The sequence below is a fragment of the Psittacula echo genome (assembly GCF_963264785.1).
Source record: "Psittacula echo genome assembly, chromosome: 12".
Taxonomy (NCBI): Eukaryota; Metazoa; Chordata; class Aves; order Psittaciformes; family Psittacidae; genus Psittacula; species Psittacula echo.
The window spans coordinates 10,401,741-10,417,848 of NC_137747.1; the positions used below are offsets into that span (position 1 = coordinate 10,401,741).

The 16,108-nt window shown below is 43.6% G+C and overlaps 1 protein-coding gene across 1 annotated transcript; it reads left to right on the forward strand.

Annotated features, from left to right (window-relative positions):
• Positions 1–1,502: 1,502 nt before the first annotated feature.
• Positions 1,503–15,770, forward strand: NPEPL1 (aminopeptidase like 1). The gene is made up of 12 exons (XM_080628078.1): positions 1,503–1,714; positions 2,743–2,928; positions 4,058–4,228; positions 6,877–6,966; positions 7,632–7,713; positions 7,902–8,044; positions 8,604–8,681; positions 11,950–12,050; positions 12,673–12,796; positions 13,899–14,075; positions 14,749–14,859; positions 15,523–15,770. The coding sequence occupies exons 1-12, from the start codon at positions 1,565–1,567 to the stop codon at positions 15,679–15,681; spliced, it is 1,572 nt and encodes a 523-aa protein (XP_080484204.1). The 5' UTR covers positions 1,503–1,564; the 3' UTR covers positions 15,682–15,770.
• The last annotated feature ends 338 nt before the right edge of the window (positions 15,771–16,108 follow it).

The following is a 16,108-nucleotide window of genomic DNA, read 5'->3' on the forward strand; positions in this document are numbered from 1 at the left end:
TAAAGGTATAGACTGAAACATACTTGTGTGATGTTAATGCTTCCATTTAGTTCTTTATAACTAAATGAAAGTGGCAGAGACAGAATATCTTTGCAGAAAAAAAGTCACTTTCTGTAGCACGATGTAGCTTGCATTGTTAAAGATGCATGATTTATACCCGTGGTATCTTAACACCACTGAAGTAACTGGCTACATATTTTCTATGCTAATTCTGTAAAAGGAAATGCGTTTTTAATACACATCAGACGAGGTTAAACTGGGTTGTAAATTGTCCTGTGTAACCTGAGCTGGGATTTATTGAAGCTGATTATATTGAGGAAAAAAAAAAAATCAAACTGCAGCAGGCGTCTCAATCATTGCAGGTGTCTTGCTTGTGAGTCGGTCTAAGTAACTATTCCCAGCTCAATCAAACCCTTATGCTGTGCTTTGTGAGGGTATCTCCACATGGTGTGCTGCAGCAGGGATACTGTCTGCCACTGGGCCATGAAAGCTGCTGCAAGTGGGGAGCGGTTGGGCTTTACATGTGGCTGCTGGCTACTCAGGTGTCACTGGAGCTGCCTGAACCTACTGACTGCGCTGCTGTCCACCTCGGAACCATCTCCGTGTGCTGCTGCAGGGAAAGCTGGTGCGCTCTGTTCTGCAGATTGTGGCCTCTTCATGGTTACTGCATACTTCTTGGATTGTATTTAACAACCTCCTATTCCTTACAAAGGAACAGAACAGCAATGGCAGAGCATCTGCTAAGAATCTGTGGCTCCTCACCTGGTGGGAATAACCTATAAAGCTGTTGGCTTGAGTAGAATTTCTCCTCTGTTTCTGTAATGTTTTTATTTTGGTGTATGTTTTATCTGATATTTAACTACATGGGGAAAAAAAAAAAAAAGCTTTTTCCATTGTTTTCCCTTTGTAACTTCTTCACACTTCCAAGATGCAGCCGTTCCATCCCAAAATTGTATTATGAAGGACAAGTATAGACTTCCATAGTGTGGTTTGAGTTGGAAGGAACGTTAAAACTCATCTAGTTCCAACCCCCTGCCACGGGCAGGGGCACCTTCCACTAGAGCAGGATGCTCAAAGCCCTGTCCAACCTGAGATAGCTGGGTTAGTACTCGGACCTTTCCCTCTCCGTGTGGTTTGATGCCTGCAGTAGGATGAGCGCCTTGCTCAGCAGCATGACCGAGTGTTATTACCATTTTCCTCTGTAACCCCTGATCTACCCGTGCGTTCTCCGAAACCCGGCTCAAACACAAAGGCCTGGCACGAAGCCTTTCCCCAGGGCAGAGCTCCCAGCACAGTGCTGGGGAACCCCACTGCAAGGGACCGGTTCGGAACGGGACCGAGTGCCCCTCACTTTCCCCGGGGCCGCGTCCGCTCCCTCCGCCGCATCCGGGTCCTGCGCCTCGCCGGGCTGCCCGCCTGCAGTGCCCGACGCTGCCGCCGGGGGCCGCCGTCGTCGCTGTGGGGCCCGCCCCGCGGAGCCGGCGCCGGGCGCTGGGGCGGAGCCGCGCGGTCGAGCCGAGCCGAGCCGGGTCAGGTCGGGTCGGGCTGGGCCGAGGGCAGGAAGATGGCGAACGTGCAGTTGGAGTTCCAGGCTAGTGCGAGCGAGGCGGACCCGCAGAGCCGCCCGCTGCTCGTGCTGGGCCAGCTCCACAACCTGCACCGCCTGCCCTGGGCCCAGCTGCGGGGCAAGCTGCAACCGCGGGTCACCGAGGAGGTGAGGCCGGGCCCGGCGGGAGCGCGGTGGCCCCGTCCCCGCCTTCACCCCCTTGATGCGGCGGCCCCAACGCGGAGGGAGCGCGGTCTCCGCCCGGCACTGCCCCCAGCGTCCCCCGAGGCCGCGCCCGCCCGCCCCGGCCCCGAGCGGCCGCGTGGTGCGGGGCAGGCAAGGGCTCGCCCGGCCTGCGGGTGCCTGCGCGGCGCCGGGCCTGCCGCGGCGAGGGTCTGGCCGCGAGCCCCAGAGCCCGCGGGTTTGCCCTGTGAAAGCCCCTCGGAACGGCCTTTAACGGGAAAATAAAGAGGCATGAGCCAGTGCCCGCTCAGCGGGCCGGGCTTGGGAGCGGCGGCGGGCAGCGGCCGGAGCCTGTTGTTGCGGCGGGACCCGCGCAGCTGTTCCGCCGCCGCGGGTGAGGCACCGCGGCTCCGCTCCCCGCCGAGGGGTCCGCAGTCAGCGGCGTTGCCAGTTGCGGTTCTCCGGGAGCGGGAGGCCGAGCCAGCTCTCTGCGGGGTGCAGTGCTGCTGGGGGCTCAGTTGGCTGGTGGCAACATAAACGGGCTACATCGCGGCTTCTGGGCCGCTGTGTGTGTGTCAGGTTGTTCTGCACTCCCTGGTCTGTCGCAACAGTATTTAGCCTCTTTTGTATGTATTTGTTTTTAATTAAATTATTATGTGAAGCAGTAACTGAGGACTAGGAAATCAATCATCTATTTATCACTAGTGAAACTGTCTGAACTTGAAGCTCTGAAGCAGCCTTTGCATCAAATAGTGTGGTTTTACATTTTAGTTCCTGTGGCTTGTAGAGGCACTTGCAACGGAAAGTGCATTTGTATTTTCTGGTTAATAAACAGGTTTGTCGTATTTCCTGTTTCTTTTCGCTCAAGAGGTTATTGCGTTAAAAGCTTACACACAATTTCTTTGTTCCAACACTTAAAATCCTGTAAAGAGTTCCAGAATATAGTGGGAATGAGATGGGAAGAAAAGTCTGATGCAATTCTTTGTCTTTAAACTCCTTTTTTATCTCCTCAGATATGGCAATCTGCTTTAAGCACTCTGAATCCAAACCCCACCGACAGCTGTCCTCTCTACCTGAATTACGCCACTGTGGCTGCTCTGCCTTCCAGGGTCAGCCGGCACAACAGTCCGTCTGCAGCTCAGTTCATCACCCGCCTGGTTAGAAATTGCCTTCCAGGAGGTGTCAACAGATGTATTGTTGTAAGTGGCCGTTTGAAAATGCTTCTGGTGCAATGTCTAGTCAAGTCTTTTCTCGGCTTCTCATGGTTTTAAGCTGTCTCCAAGGAGACTGGAGGTGGGCAAGTTTTACAGATATAATTATACTGACATTTATAAGTGGTTTTGCACTGACACGTAAACAAGAGCTAACTATAACAGCTTATGCATGCTCAAGCAGTTGGAGGGAATTAAGGCTGGATGTGTATGGAATGTTTTCAACTAGAACAGGCCATGCAAATGAAACCAGTAGTGGCTTTTTTCAAACTAGGATGTATGATGCTAGCAGGTGGTTTAGAAAGTTGTCAGCCTGCGTGTAGGGTGCTGTGTCCATACTGTGCAGCCCATTTATGGTCCCTTTTTGTGTTATTCAGTGAGTTTTGAAAGTCTTAATGCAAACCAATGCTCCAGTGTGAGTCGTTTGCAGGGCAAGTTCTTGGACTGCTTTGGTCATCTTCTCTATGAGCCTGATGAATTTGTTATTTCTTTCTATGGCTTCTCCAGATGAATTCAGATTTCTAGGTTGTTAGAGAAGACTCTTACAGTCAGTAACAAAATCTAATTATACCTTTCACTTGGAAAACTTATTTGCAAGAGTAATAACTCTATGTAGTAATTTTTTCCCTTATAGTTAACTCTGAAAATATTTAGCTATAACTGCTTTCCATTGGTAATTTCTGTAATGAACTTCAGGAAGATCTTCTACATGGTTAAAAGCTTTTGGATTAATCTTAGCCACATTCTCATATAATTTCTCTCTGTTTTGTTTGTTTTATGAACACATATTGATGCTTCCCGGGCTGGTTTTTGTTGTCTTGATCTGTAGGCTAAACTGTGTTAATTGCATCAGTGTAATTAAAGCAGTCCAGCTCTCTTACAAGGATGTACTGATTTCTGCACAGCCAAGTCCAGTAGTGTGATTCCATACAGGAAATGAATGGAATCAGTTTGGTGTGGTACTGGTTATACTGTCCCTCCATCCATGCAAAACATAACATACATCTTGATTCGGATGTCAGTTATTACCCACCAGTAATATCACAGGTCCTTTTAAATGGAGTCTTCCACATCCCTGATGGTGTCTGACTTGTTTGTATCCTGGCTTATGTTTCAGATGGTCTGTGAACGGTCTGAAGTCTTCGCTTCTGCTTGTGCATTGGCCAGGGCATTCCCATTGTTCACGCATCGGTCCAGTGCATCAAGACGCGCAGAGAAGAAAACTGTAACAGTAGAGTTCTTCCTGGTTGGACAAAACAATGGACCAATAGAAGTGGCAACACTTAAAGTAAGATTTTGGGTGTTTTTCATCATTTTTTTTTCTCCGTTATTCCTTGAAATATCTTTTACTTTTTTTTTTTTTTCAGTTTGTTGCATGCACAAATATATGTCTCAGGCTGCATACAAATAGGCGTTGTATCTAAAGTAATAAACTATCCTAGATCAGAGTTCTTTGAAATTGATAAACTCACAGCTGATTGAACATGAATTGAACATGTTACTGCAGAAGAGGCTGAGGATGTTAGTCAAGATTTAGATTTCAGGGGTGGAAAACACCAAACAAATAGCACAAAGACAATGTCTCCTTTGTCATGTTTATCAGAGATGCAGATAGTGTATTTTTAACTTTTAATGTTACATTGGTTTTGGTGTGTGGGCTTCTCACTTTCTTTTACCCAGGCAAAATTTGTTTGTAGCTGTAGAGGTGAATATCACAGTGAAGTCACTAAAACTTGCTTATTATGGAAGCACATATGGCCTCTGCTATTTCTATCTAACTCTGGCTGAGTTTTTCTAGCAGAGCTGTAACAAAAAAACAAGACCCTAGGGAATTGTATGGCTTAGAAATGAGCTATACATAACAGTTAAATAAGTTAAGTCACCTTCCAGTAGCAGATAATCAAAGGCTGTTTCCCTTGCACCTGACTATTACAAAGAGGAAACTCCAGGTAACTTTTAGTATGCTAAGTCATTCCTCTCCAAGATCTTGACTGAAAAGCTATTCCAAGGTTTGCACATAAGCTGTTGGGCAACCTCCTGTTCAGTGCGCCAGGTTCTGTGTTTCAGTAAAGATGGACATCCACTTAGCTGATCAGTCAGTGAGGTTATACAAATTCCTTCCAAATTCTGGCAATGGATTTGGCAAAGGATACAGTTTTGCTGCATCTGAAATTCACAGAATTGCAGCTTTAGGGTATTTTTTTTTCTTTCAGTATCTTTTCCTCCGCACTTTGTCCTTACTCTGTGAACTGATTTGGCTGCAGCAAATGATGCCAGATAGTTTTCAGGAAGGTGACAAGAGGTGCTATGAGTACAACTGTTGGTCACTCAATTTTTCCGTGCCTCAAATCAGGAAAACCATAGCTGGTGTCAAAACCAGTTCCTTTGGATAGGTAGATTCCAAACCATTTGGGTTATTTATAACTTAAAAAACAAAGCTGAAATTATTTCTACCTCCTGTTCTTGCCCTTGATGTCAATGCCAAAACTATTACTACCTTCCTCCAAGCTAAGTGTTCACCCTTTAAATTCAACCAGCACCAGACAGCTAATGTACAGCATGGATGAAGAAGCATGTGGTAGGGGATTTTTTTAGCTAAAGGCCTCTCCCTCAGCATGTTGCTGTATATTGCACCTACTGCATTGTCCAGGATATTTTACGATGAGAGCTAGCAGGGATTATCATAGTTTTATAAGGCATTTATAAAGGCTGCCATTATCCGTGTCTCTTGAGTACCCTGGAAGCCAAACCCAGGCACAGCTTATTTCTGTAAGTCATATTGTTTCCCTCAGACTTGGCTTTTGGGTAAGCATGCAAGTAACCTCGGTTTACCTGCATGGCCCTAATGGTGAATCACTTCCCCAAAGCTAACTTGCCTCTCAAGGAGGACCTTATGCCTTTAGGGGAAGTAAAGCAATCAGAAGCAATTGTAGGCCATCGGGCACCTTTCCAAAGCAATCCAGTGTTTGAGTCTGCTGGGGGACAGCCTGTCCGGAGTTCTTAGGCCGGTCTGGCCAAGCCAAACTTCAAATACCTCAGCACAAATGACTACCCAACATATGAGATTCCTTCAAATCCCATCTTGACTCTCCCATCAGCTGTGTGTGGTCTTCAGTATAGTGTGGCTACTGGAAAGCTTGAACAAAGTTTCCTACCACCTAGTCTTGTTTCGGGTGGTTGATTCACAGGAGTTAAAAGTTGAAGCTTAGTGTCTGGTGCCCTCATTGTCCTTTTTGCCAGGAGGCTCCTTCTTTAAGGACATAGCCTCTTCCTGCTCTCTGTCAACTGTTACAATTCTGTCCACTCTTGCCTAAATAGGTTTTTACTCAGTCCAGGTGAGGGTCAGTTCATTTTGCCACAGGAATGAGGAAACAGATGAGATGCACGCATGTTTTACACAAATATGAAATATTCCACATTCCCCAAGGGTCTGCCATGTACAGTGTCTTATGGCAGTAATCTTTATTGCACTCAGCTGCTCTGCCTGCTGTGAGTAAACTGCTGTTTCCCATGTTGTAGATTACATAATCTCTGCAGGTTTCCAGCCCGAGCAGCCTACAAGATCACTGTGACTTCCTGAATTGTATTCCTCTTACCTTTCTGTTCTCCACCTCACATTGCCTTCCCGATCTCCTTTTGACAGTGGAGAATGCTGCTAATCTTGCAACATCATTTCGCTGCGGGAAAGAATACAGTTGCTTAGAAATCACAGCGCAGGGAAATGTAACTTACTCTTAACACATACAAAAAATAATGGTTAGCATGATTGACATTATTTAATACCATACAGCTGCCTATGATTGGTTGCAGTTAAGCATTAATGTGATCCAGAGGAGCCACACATCTGGTGTACACTGCATAGGACTAAATGCAAAGCTGTGTAGAAAACCAGCCAAACCAAGGCTAGTTCTCACATGTCCTCACTTATTTTTGTAGTGTCTGGCAAGTGCTACAGAAGGAGTCAGGCTGGCTGCTCGAATTGTGGACACCCCATGCAATGAGATGAACACAGATAACTTTTTGGAGGTAGGTAATAACACCTGATGAGTAAGAGTTACTAATTGTAAGTCTAGACTGCAGTAATCAAGAACTAGTGTTGTTATCTCGTAGCAAAACCTGTATGTCAGCAGTGGGAAGCACATCAAAGAACCTATCCAAGGATGCAGAGGCTATTTCTTTGGCCTCTGATATTTCATAGAACTTTGCTAAGTTCGAAGGAGGCTGAGTGTACACTTGAGTTAAGGCACTAGGAGTCAGAAGACCTGAGTTCTTGATTCGGTCGTGACACTGGCTTCTTTGCCAGTGCTAGTGTTACCCTAAGCCTGATGGCGATAGGAGTTTCTGAAGTTATAGGACAAAAGTTGACATGTTTCCAAATGAGTTTTATCATGAAGATCTGGAAAATATTCCTGTTGTATGGCATCAAAACAGCTGGCCTTTACTTCTGAAGATTTCTTTTATTGGCGGAGCTTAAAGGTCAAATTTCTGTTTCATGCCATAGTAAATGAAGGATGTCTCGGTGGAATTAGGCCATTGGAAAACCAGCACCACTCCCAGAACTGTGAATGTTTGTGTGTGTATGCATGCAAAAATCACACAAAACCCTTAAGTGGGTACCTCTATGTATGGAAAGACACAATGTGTCCTTCTGGTAACTGACTGACAATATCCTTTTTCTTTTATGGATTAAGGAAATCAAAAAAGTTGGCAAGGATCTTGGGATTACTCCTACCATTATTCGAGATGAGGAGCTGAAAGAAAGAGGCTTCGGAGGTATATCTTGTTGAAAATTCAGCTTTGTTTCCTAGCAGTTAATTGCAACGTTTTGCCATCTCCATTGTAATGTTTTATTTGTACATTTCTGAAACAGTTTTATTGGCCATAGTATTCCAAGAAAATAGGCACAGATTGCTCCCCGCAGTTTTTCTTCCCCACAAGTGGTTTAATTCTATGTTTTCCAGGTATCTACGGAGTTGGCAAGGCAGCTCTGCATCCTCCAGCCCTGGCAGTTCTCAGTCACACTCCAGATGGTGCTACGCAGACCATTGCATGGGTGGGCAAAGGTATTGTGTATGACACTGGAGGACTCAGCATTAAGGGAAAGGTACATAAGCACTTGTTCTTCTGCTGTCTTTGCTTATGGTGTTGTTTTCTGATGGAAATGATTCAGTTGATGTCTGTAGGAAACCAAAGTATGTTTATTAGGATAAACACTTGATCTACTTTCATCTGTATGAACACAAACTATTGGGAAGAAGACCAAATAGGATTCAGGGAACACTTTGCAGAGCAGTTAAATAATTACCTGATATTTCGCTCTTGTAAGTATCGCCCACTGCTAGGAGAAAGCTAGAAACAAAGATTTTTTAATTCCTGATTTTGGATATGGATCCAAAACCCATTTGAGTTGGCCTCAGTGTGAATCTTGTAAACAACCTTTTTTCTTTTCTAACAAATTAGCAGCAGAGGTTTAGTATTTTCCAGTTCTAAGGCAAAAGCCAACAATAAGCAGATGCACATGTTCTGTGTTTCTGCTACAGCTGAGCAGTGTCAAAACCAGAGGTACAGAAGCATCAGAAACGTGATAGTTTTTAGCAGGCATTGCTGTGAAATTCTCTTTTAAAGAATAAAAGAAATAGAAACCTATGGTTGTCTTTAAACAGACTACTATGCCTGGAATGAAACGAGACTGTGGTGGAGCAGCTGCTATTTTGGGTGCCTTCAAAGCCACTGTAAAGCAAGTAAGTAAAATGTGTTAATTGATATCATGTTATCCCAGCATTGCCAGGGAGCAGTCTGGCTTTTGGATATATTCCTGGATATGGAGGCCAGTCTAATCCTGGAGTTCTGACCTGCCACTGCTATTAGTGATCTTGAGCCCCTCTTTCAGGGAAATACTTTAGATCTTTACTGGGATCTTGAGAATTGTGAGAAATTCCTTGAGTGCAATTTATTTTTTTTTAAGAGTCTTTCTTAATTGTCAGGGTGTGTTCTGCAGCCTCAGTGGTTTCTGGTGCCTTGAATCAGATTTATACTTGAGTTACCCAGTGCTGATTTTGTTTAAACTGTGGGATTTGGGGCAGCTGTCATCACCTTTGCAAAGAAAGGGATGAGTGACTCTGGGATATAAAGTCTGTCCATATTCTAAATCCTGTGCCAGTTCTAATATTAACCTGCTGGGGAAGTGGCAGTTCTTGGGGAGCTGCTTGTTGGTTTGCTCCTGTGGTCAGAAAGTAGTATGGGAGCTGAGAAGAGGCCAGGTATTGAAATATGAAGAATTAAAGAAAGGCATGTTGTGCTTTAACAATATGAGCTGGGGAAAAGAAGTGGCTGCTGCCAATAAAACTCTGCCCTCTCCACAAATCCGGTGACTGAATCCTGCTGACAGAGCAGCTGTTGCCTCCAAGGAGTATCCAAAGTTCAAAGAACATTTACTGCTGCAGATTAATGCATAGATCTGATGGAAGCTTTGTCCAGGGGATGGTCAGTGCCAAATTCCCATTTCTCAACAGTTTAGCTCTGTGCCTTGGCCCTAGCAGCATGTTTGATGTGGAAAGGTTGTAAACTTCACAGTTATCTGCGGAGACTTCAAATTGAAAACAGATTTGTGAGCTGCATCTCAGGCAAAATTGTTTTCCATAACCACGTCCTTCAGAAAGTTAGGTCATGTGTTTGCAAGGGACAGGAGCTAGAACTTGGGCAGTGCTTTGGGAGGGTCTGGGAAAGCCATGGATGTGATACGTTCTGTCAGTGATTCAGTTCTTGTTTCCAGAGTAGTTTTGTTTGCAATTATATGCACTGAGAGGAGTTGCATTCACAATCAGTAGGTGAGAAAGTAAGTGATCTGTCATTTCATATGCACTTACTGGAACAATAAGCAAACTGGCAGTGATATGTTTGGACAAATTGAGCCTGAGTATGACAGACTGTCACACCTCACAAGAAATCTGTGCCTTTGTATGTAAAAACAAAAGAATTCTATCACTGCTTAATTTTTCAACCTCACGTAAGAAGACCTGTTAATGAAATCCAGGCAGAAAATGTATTCAGATAAGCAGTGGCAAGAATTTGTCAATGTTACTGATTCAGGACTTTTTCTTTTAATGCTCTTAATAGTATAAATGTAGAAGAGGTTTACGTTAGCTATGGTTTGTCACAGAGACTGAAGCTGGAAACATGTGGGATAGAAAGCTGAGTGGGAAGATAGAAAGCTGAGTGGGAAGAGGGGCAGAGGTTGTTAACCATCTTCAGAAAGTATCTGCCTAAATGCTGTTCAACAGTTTTACAATGTGATTTAAAAAGACTTTGGACAGTAAAATGAAGCAAGTGATTTTTTCCTAGAAAGATGCATTTTATCCATTGTGAACTTTCCAATACAAGGGAGAAGAGAAAAACATTCACTTAGAGTTTTCAAAATCCTTCTTGAGCCTCATGTTAAGACAGTGAATCCTGCTTTGAAAAGCTACGGACAGAAGGGATTCAGGACAAGGCAGCTCATACTGGAAGCAGGTGTTCATTTTTTTTTGACAGTAGATTAACCATGTCTCCTACTTGAAGGAGGAAAACTTGGTGCAGTCTAGGAGACTGTGAACAGAGTAAGGTTTTTGCTGCACAGACTGTTTTGGAAGAGCAAAAGGTCATAGATGGCAGGTTATCTCATCAACAGTGCTGTTTGCCCACTGGCTTCTAGAAGCTGCCTGTTATTTTGAAAGGTTTTGATTGATGCATTTGCCCTTTAGACTTCACAACATGAGCTGATTCAGCAAGTCCAGATTTCTTCAGCTGTGGACTTTTATCAAGAGATTAACAGTAAAACTGACCCTGGTTTCCCTAGGAATTTGATGGTTTTAAGGCTAAGTATCTCAGTTTTAGCCAGGTTTTACATTGAAAGAGAAAGGATAGATCCAGTAGCATGTATCTGACCTGTGGTGCAGGCTGGATGCTGAAGGGCAGTGAACTGTGTGCAGGTGGGAGATCCACTGAGACATGTCGTTTCCACCACATTCCAGGATTGCCACGATCAAAATTACTTTCCAAGAAAATTCCCAGAGATGGAATCTGTTCACCTGGGGTTGTTTCTTAGGGAAAGTATACAGTACACAGATGGCTGCATATTAGCATTTATTATTTCCATAAGTTTCCACTATTACTGTAGGCTCTTCCCCAGCATGGCAGAAATTATGGCAAGGAGCTCAGTTTCTCAAACTGCCCCAGTTGTATCTTTGTTGTTATTGGAGACTAAATAAAAACAATGGAAAAATCAGGGTTTGGAAAGTAATCTCAAGCATCCTCACTGGCTATGTAATGACATCTCACAGGCCTTTTAATTGTCACATTAAAAGCATCCGTTGCTGGAGCTTTCCTTTGTGGCTGTGAAAGTTGGAGTTACACAGTGCGGATGTGTTGCTTGTAATCTCTGTTGTGAGTCAGTGTTAAAGTTGTGTTAAAATCAGGTGATTGAAGCATTGCATCACTGGAGATGCATTCTGCTGGTTTTCACACCAGGGGTACTGTTGCTTCAGTGATTTAGGGTTTGGTTTTGGTGAGCTTGGCAGTTTCCTGGTGAGCTCAGGGAAAGATCTTACTGGAGCTGGCTGTAAAGAGCTGAACACAGGTTTAACTAAACAACTGCCTCCAGTTGCACCTGCACATTTCATACACAAGATGTTTTAATTTGGATACCTTGCCACTGAGAGAAGGTTGTACTGATCACTGCTTAATTGACAAGCGCTTTTCTAGGTCACTGCCCCATTTGTCTGTCACATGCATATAGGCATTTATTCACTCTTCAGTGAGAACTCTAAAACCAATATTAGGTGTTACCTCCTCGCCTTCTTTCTGTAGCTCATGGCCTCGGCTTCAAAACACAAGATGTTCCTCATAGATTTCCCGATCACACATGTAATTAGTGGCATTGCTGTCAAGAAGTCATGATCCCTCATGGATTTCAGTCTAAATAAATTAGCTTGATGTGAATCAAAAGCTCTTTCTTTCCTATGGTTGTTACAGGGTTTTAAAGACAATCTTCATGCTGTTTTTTGTTTGGCTGAGAATGCAGTCGGACCACGTGCAACAAGACCTGATGACATTCATGTTCTTTACTCTGGAAAGTAAGATTGTATCTATCCTTTTCACAGAAACATTGAGAGGAAATGCCAGCTTTGGTTCTGTTTGTCTGAGTGCCATGCAGATTGTGAGCCTGTCCCTCATCTGCTTCCCTGAATAGTGATAATAGGATTTCAGACAGCCATAGTAGTGAGTTAATGTGAGTGTGCTTAGAGTTTTCTGTTGGGTATATAAATACACATCAAAATGCATATTATGAGCTGAAGTTTTCTTAAAGCAGTCAGGTTTAGGTGTTTTCTCTGTCCCCATCTCTATTCTATATGGTCACAGGGGCAGGCAGCCACTGTCTCTCTTCTTGTTTTAAGCAGAGTATGGTACCTCTTTGTACGGCAATAATTCATAAAATCCCAGCTCAACATGGTAGACATTATACAGGCGTAACAAATAAGACCCAACCATGAGGACATTGCTATTAAAACCATTTTCCATGTGTGCTCTGTCTGGATGCTTGCAGCTGGGAAATAAGGAGCCATCCAGACTTGCGGAGCCAAATAGGAAAGCACATTAAGTTTGAGTCTGCTTTTTCATCCAGTGTTCTAGTCCAGACAGATGAGTTAACTTCTAGCCTGAAGCACTGTTGTATTAAATGTCCTCTCTTCTTCCTAGAACCGTGGAAATCAATAACACTGATGCAGAAGGTAGACTGATACTGGCTGATGGAGTGGCTTACGCATGCAAAGATCTTGGAGCTGATATCATTCTTGATATGGCCACTCTTACTGGAGCTCAGGTACTGATTCAGAACTGCTAGGAGACAGGGTGCATCCTTCTGCTGTCTGTACATTATACACTGCTTTGCCTCTGTCCTGCTAGTCTTTGGGGGAAGGTAGATGTTGTGAACTGTTGTGCTTGATGGTGGGTTCCTGAACTTGTGCAAGGGGAAAGTTGCCAGCAGCAACCCCAGGAAACTAATCCTCTGTGCACGTGACATAGACCATGAGTGTGTGACATTTATAGCTGCATTACTCAAGCAGGAGGTTTTTTGTTCTTTATGCAATTTTTTTGCTTTTGCATACTTAAAGTTGTATTTTCCTGATGACATTGGCAGCTGATGTAAGCGATCCAGTGCTCAATGTTTGCAAGTCAGTAGCTTTATAATCAGCAGAACTGATTTGATGATAGTCATCAGGAATTTTCTTGTCCATAAAATGGCTTATGTTGTAAGTCATACACAGAATGATGCAAGTGTACAAAATTAATGCTGTTGTTTAAAATCTATTCCTGTTTTATAGGTTGTGTTAATGAGCAGTGATTCTTGTAGTTTAATTTTCTAGAAAATAAATTGATCTTCGTATCAGGAGGAGAAATGGTGGCAAATTTTAGAAGCATGGATGTTGCCTTCATTGGTGTAAACATGAATCCTTTGAAAATCCCTCATCATTATCCTGCTGAAACAGTGGTGTGATGGTGGCTTCTGTGTTTTGTGTATTTGGAAGGAAGCAATTTTTCCAAGGAGTGAAGATGTTAAATTCAAACTGTTCATGTGATTGACACACATTGCTGGGGTATCCTCTGTAAAGTGATAGAGTTTGCTTGCTCAGTAACTGTAAAGAAGCATTTTTGTGGGACAGTGCTTTGAATAGGTCAGACAAATGCAGACTGTTTCCCTGCAGAATGGATTTACAGAGATGTTAAAAGAGTCAGAGTAGCTACAATGTCTTTGTCCACATTTGTAACGCTAACTTCTTGTGGAATAGTTTTGACACATTTTTTTCTTGGTAGTTTTGTTAGATGGAAAGCAGCAGCTAGTGTTGAGAGGGAGCAGTACAGAGTTACTGTACCCAGCACAGTTAAGGTGAATCCTTCCTGATTATTTTCTTATTTCTCACTAGGGAATTGCTACAGGAAAGTATCATGCTGCTGTCCTTACCAATAATGAAGAGTGGGAGAAGGCTTGTGTTAAAGCCGGCAGGAACTGTGGAGACTTGGTCCATCCTCTTGTGTATTGCCCTGAGCTCCACTTCAGTGAATTTACCTCTGCTGTAGCTGATATGAAAAACTCTGTGGCAGTAAGATTTGTTTTCTTTTTAATTTCACTTATTACATAAAAATGTGTGTTTCTAGATAATGTGCTGACCTGTCAGTAGCTGCCTGAAAGCTTTCCATGTGGGGTGTGTTCATAGAAATGGGACATGTAATTATGGTCTTCAGGGTCTTTTACCTGGGGATTTTGCAGGCTGTATGTTACTACACTGATGTTTAGTGTCAATTTTAAAGAGGGTGGCTTGTTTAATCTTCAGGCCGCTTGCCGTCAAAGCATGGCCCTAAAATGAATGCTAAATTCCTGAATGGAGATTGTTTAAGAAGTAAAGACTGGTATTCCTCAGATCATGTATAACCAGCAGAGGCTGTAACTGGGAATGCAGAAGCCAGGAAATTGAGGACAGAGGCCTTGGGGATTGCTGCAGCTGCTTTTGCTGTGTTTGTGAGTTAAGTTTCAAAAACACTGCAGAAAGGAGCTTTGCAAAATAACTGTTACTGAAGAGGGCCAGGCTGCTACCAGAGGTTAAGTCAAATGATGTACATCATAGTTGGTTTGCAAGACTGTGTTTTAGGGCCATTCATTAAGGTTTGACCTAGATCTGCGCAACTGTCTTTTCTATAAGACAGAATAGGCAAGAATAAAAAACATTGACATTTCCTTTTCTTGCAAGACCAACTGTATTCTTATTATTTCTGCAGGACCGAGACAATACTCCAAGCTCCTGTGCTGGGCTCTTCATTGCTTCTCACATTGGCTTTGACTGGCCTGGGGTCTGGGTCCATATAGACATTGCTGCCCCTGTTCATGCAGTGAGTATGTTCCTGTGACTTCTGATCCTTTCCTGAGCGGGCAAACTAGGTAAAGGAAACTACGTGGGCATTTTGATTTTAAAATATTCTAATGGTCGCTTTGATCAGCAACATCTTTATCATTGTAAACTTCAACAAATTGCCTGCTTTCTGCCTGTGGCAATAATCCTACCCTGCCATTTACACCCATATTGTTTTGTTAAGATGATTGACCAGAGTTGATCATCCTGCCTGCTGACCTGCAGCAGAGAAAACATTTGTTTCCTCTTGGGGGTTTCCCCTCCTCCATTTGATGGAACTTGTGTATATTCTTTTTTCCTAAAAACTAAGCCAATTTACTCCCCCCACTTCCTTTTTTAAAAACAGACTTACTCAGCTTGTACTGCAAATCTGTGCTTCTGCTGGAGGGAGCATAAATCCACCCTCGAGTCAGTGGGAGCTCTGTTCTCATGTGATTCAACCAACATGTTGATTGAATCCAAGCGGGACAGACTCCAGTAGCAGTAAGGATGCAGAAGCTGAGCAAGCCTGCCAGCGACCTTGAGTACTGTTTGTGGCCATGTACTGTCACCGTTCTTGTTGAGCGAGAGGCAAACTGAAGCTAGATTCAGATTTGACAGTCTGAAGTGTAAATTGTTGTGTGGGTTTGTTTTTAATTCCTAGGGTGAACGAGCTACTGGCTATGGCGTGGCTTTGTTGCTGTCCCTGTTTGGAGGGGCATCTGAAGACCCTTTGCTAAACATGGTGTCCCCTCTTGGGTGCAATGGAGAATCTCACACTGAAGATATGGAGAGGGATTCCAAACGGCGGCGCCTGGTTTAATGCGCCCCAGCCCTAAGTGACGGGGTGTGTGGGTTACCTCACTTTGCACTGATTCATTCTCAAGCAATGGAAATGTCACACATCAGAAATTGCCATGTCTTTTTTTTTTACTATTAAGATAAGATTTATTACTTGTTTCTGATAAAAACAGCCTGATTACTTGTGGTTTTCTAAATTATTGGTGCACACAGTTGCTGAACAATATTCATGGTGCAGAGTCCAGGGTCAATTAACGGTAACAGGAAAAGGATACATTCTCCTCTGAGCTCCTCACAAAACCTAACCAAGTGCATTAATGCATGAGAAGGTCTTGCTAGTCTGAAAAAGCAATTGCAGCTATTGCTTAAGAAGCCTTCTGAATTACTTATTAAATGTGAGGTTTTATCAGATGTTTCCGCAGGCCTCACTGCCTCTCAGAACACAGGAC

Bases quoted from the DNA above. Each gene is read 5' to 3' on its own strand.
- NPEPL1 (XM_080628078.1), top strand. From the start codon at position 1,565: ATGGCGAACGTGCAGTTGGAGTTCCAGGCTAGTGCGAGCGAGGCGGAC. The intron at 7,714-7,901 runs GTATATCTTGTT...TATGTTTTCCAG, and splicing joins GAAAGAAAGAGGCTTCGGAG to GTATCTACGGAGTTGGCAAG. The intron at 8,045-8,603 runs GTACATAAGCAC...GTCTTTAAACAG, and splicing joins GACTCAGCATTAAGGGAAAG to ACTACTATGCCTGGAATGAA.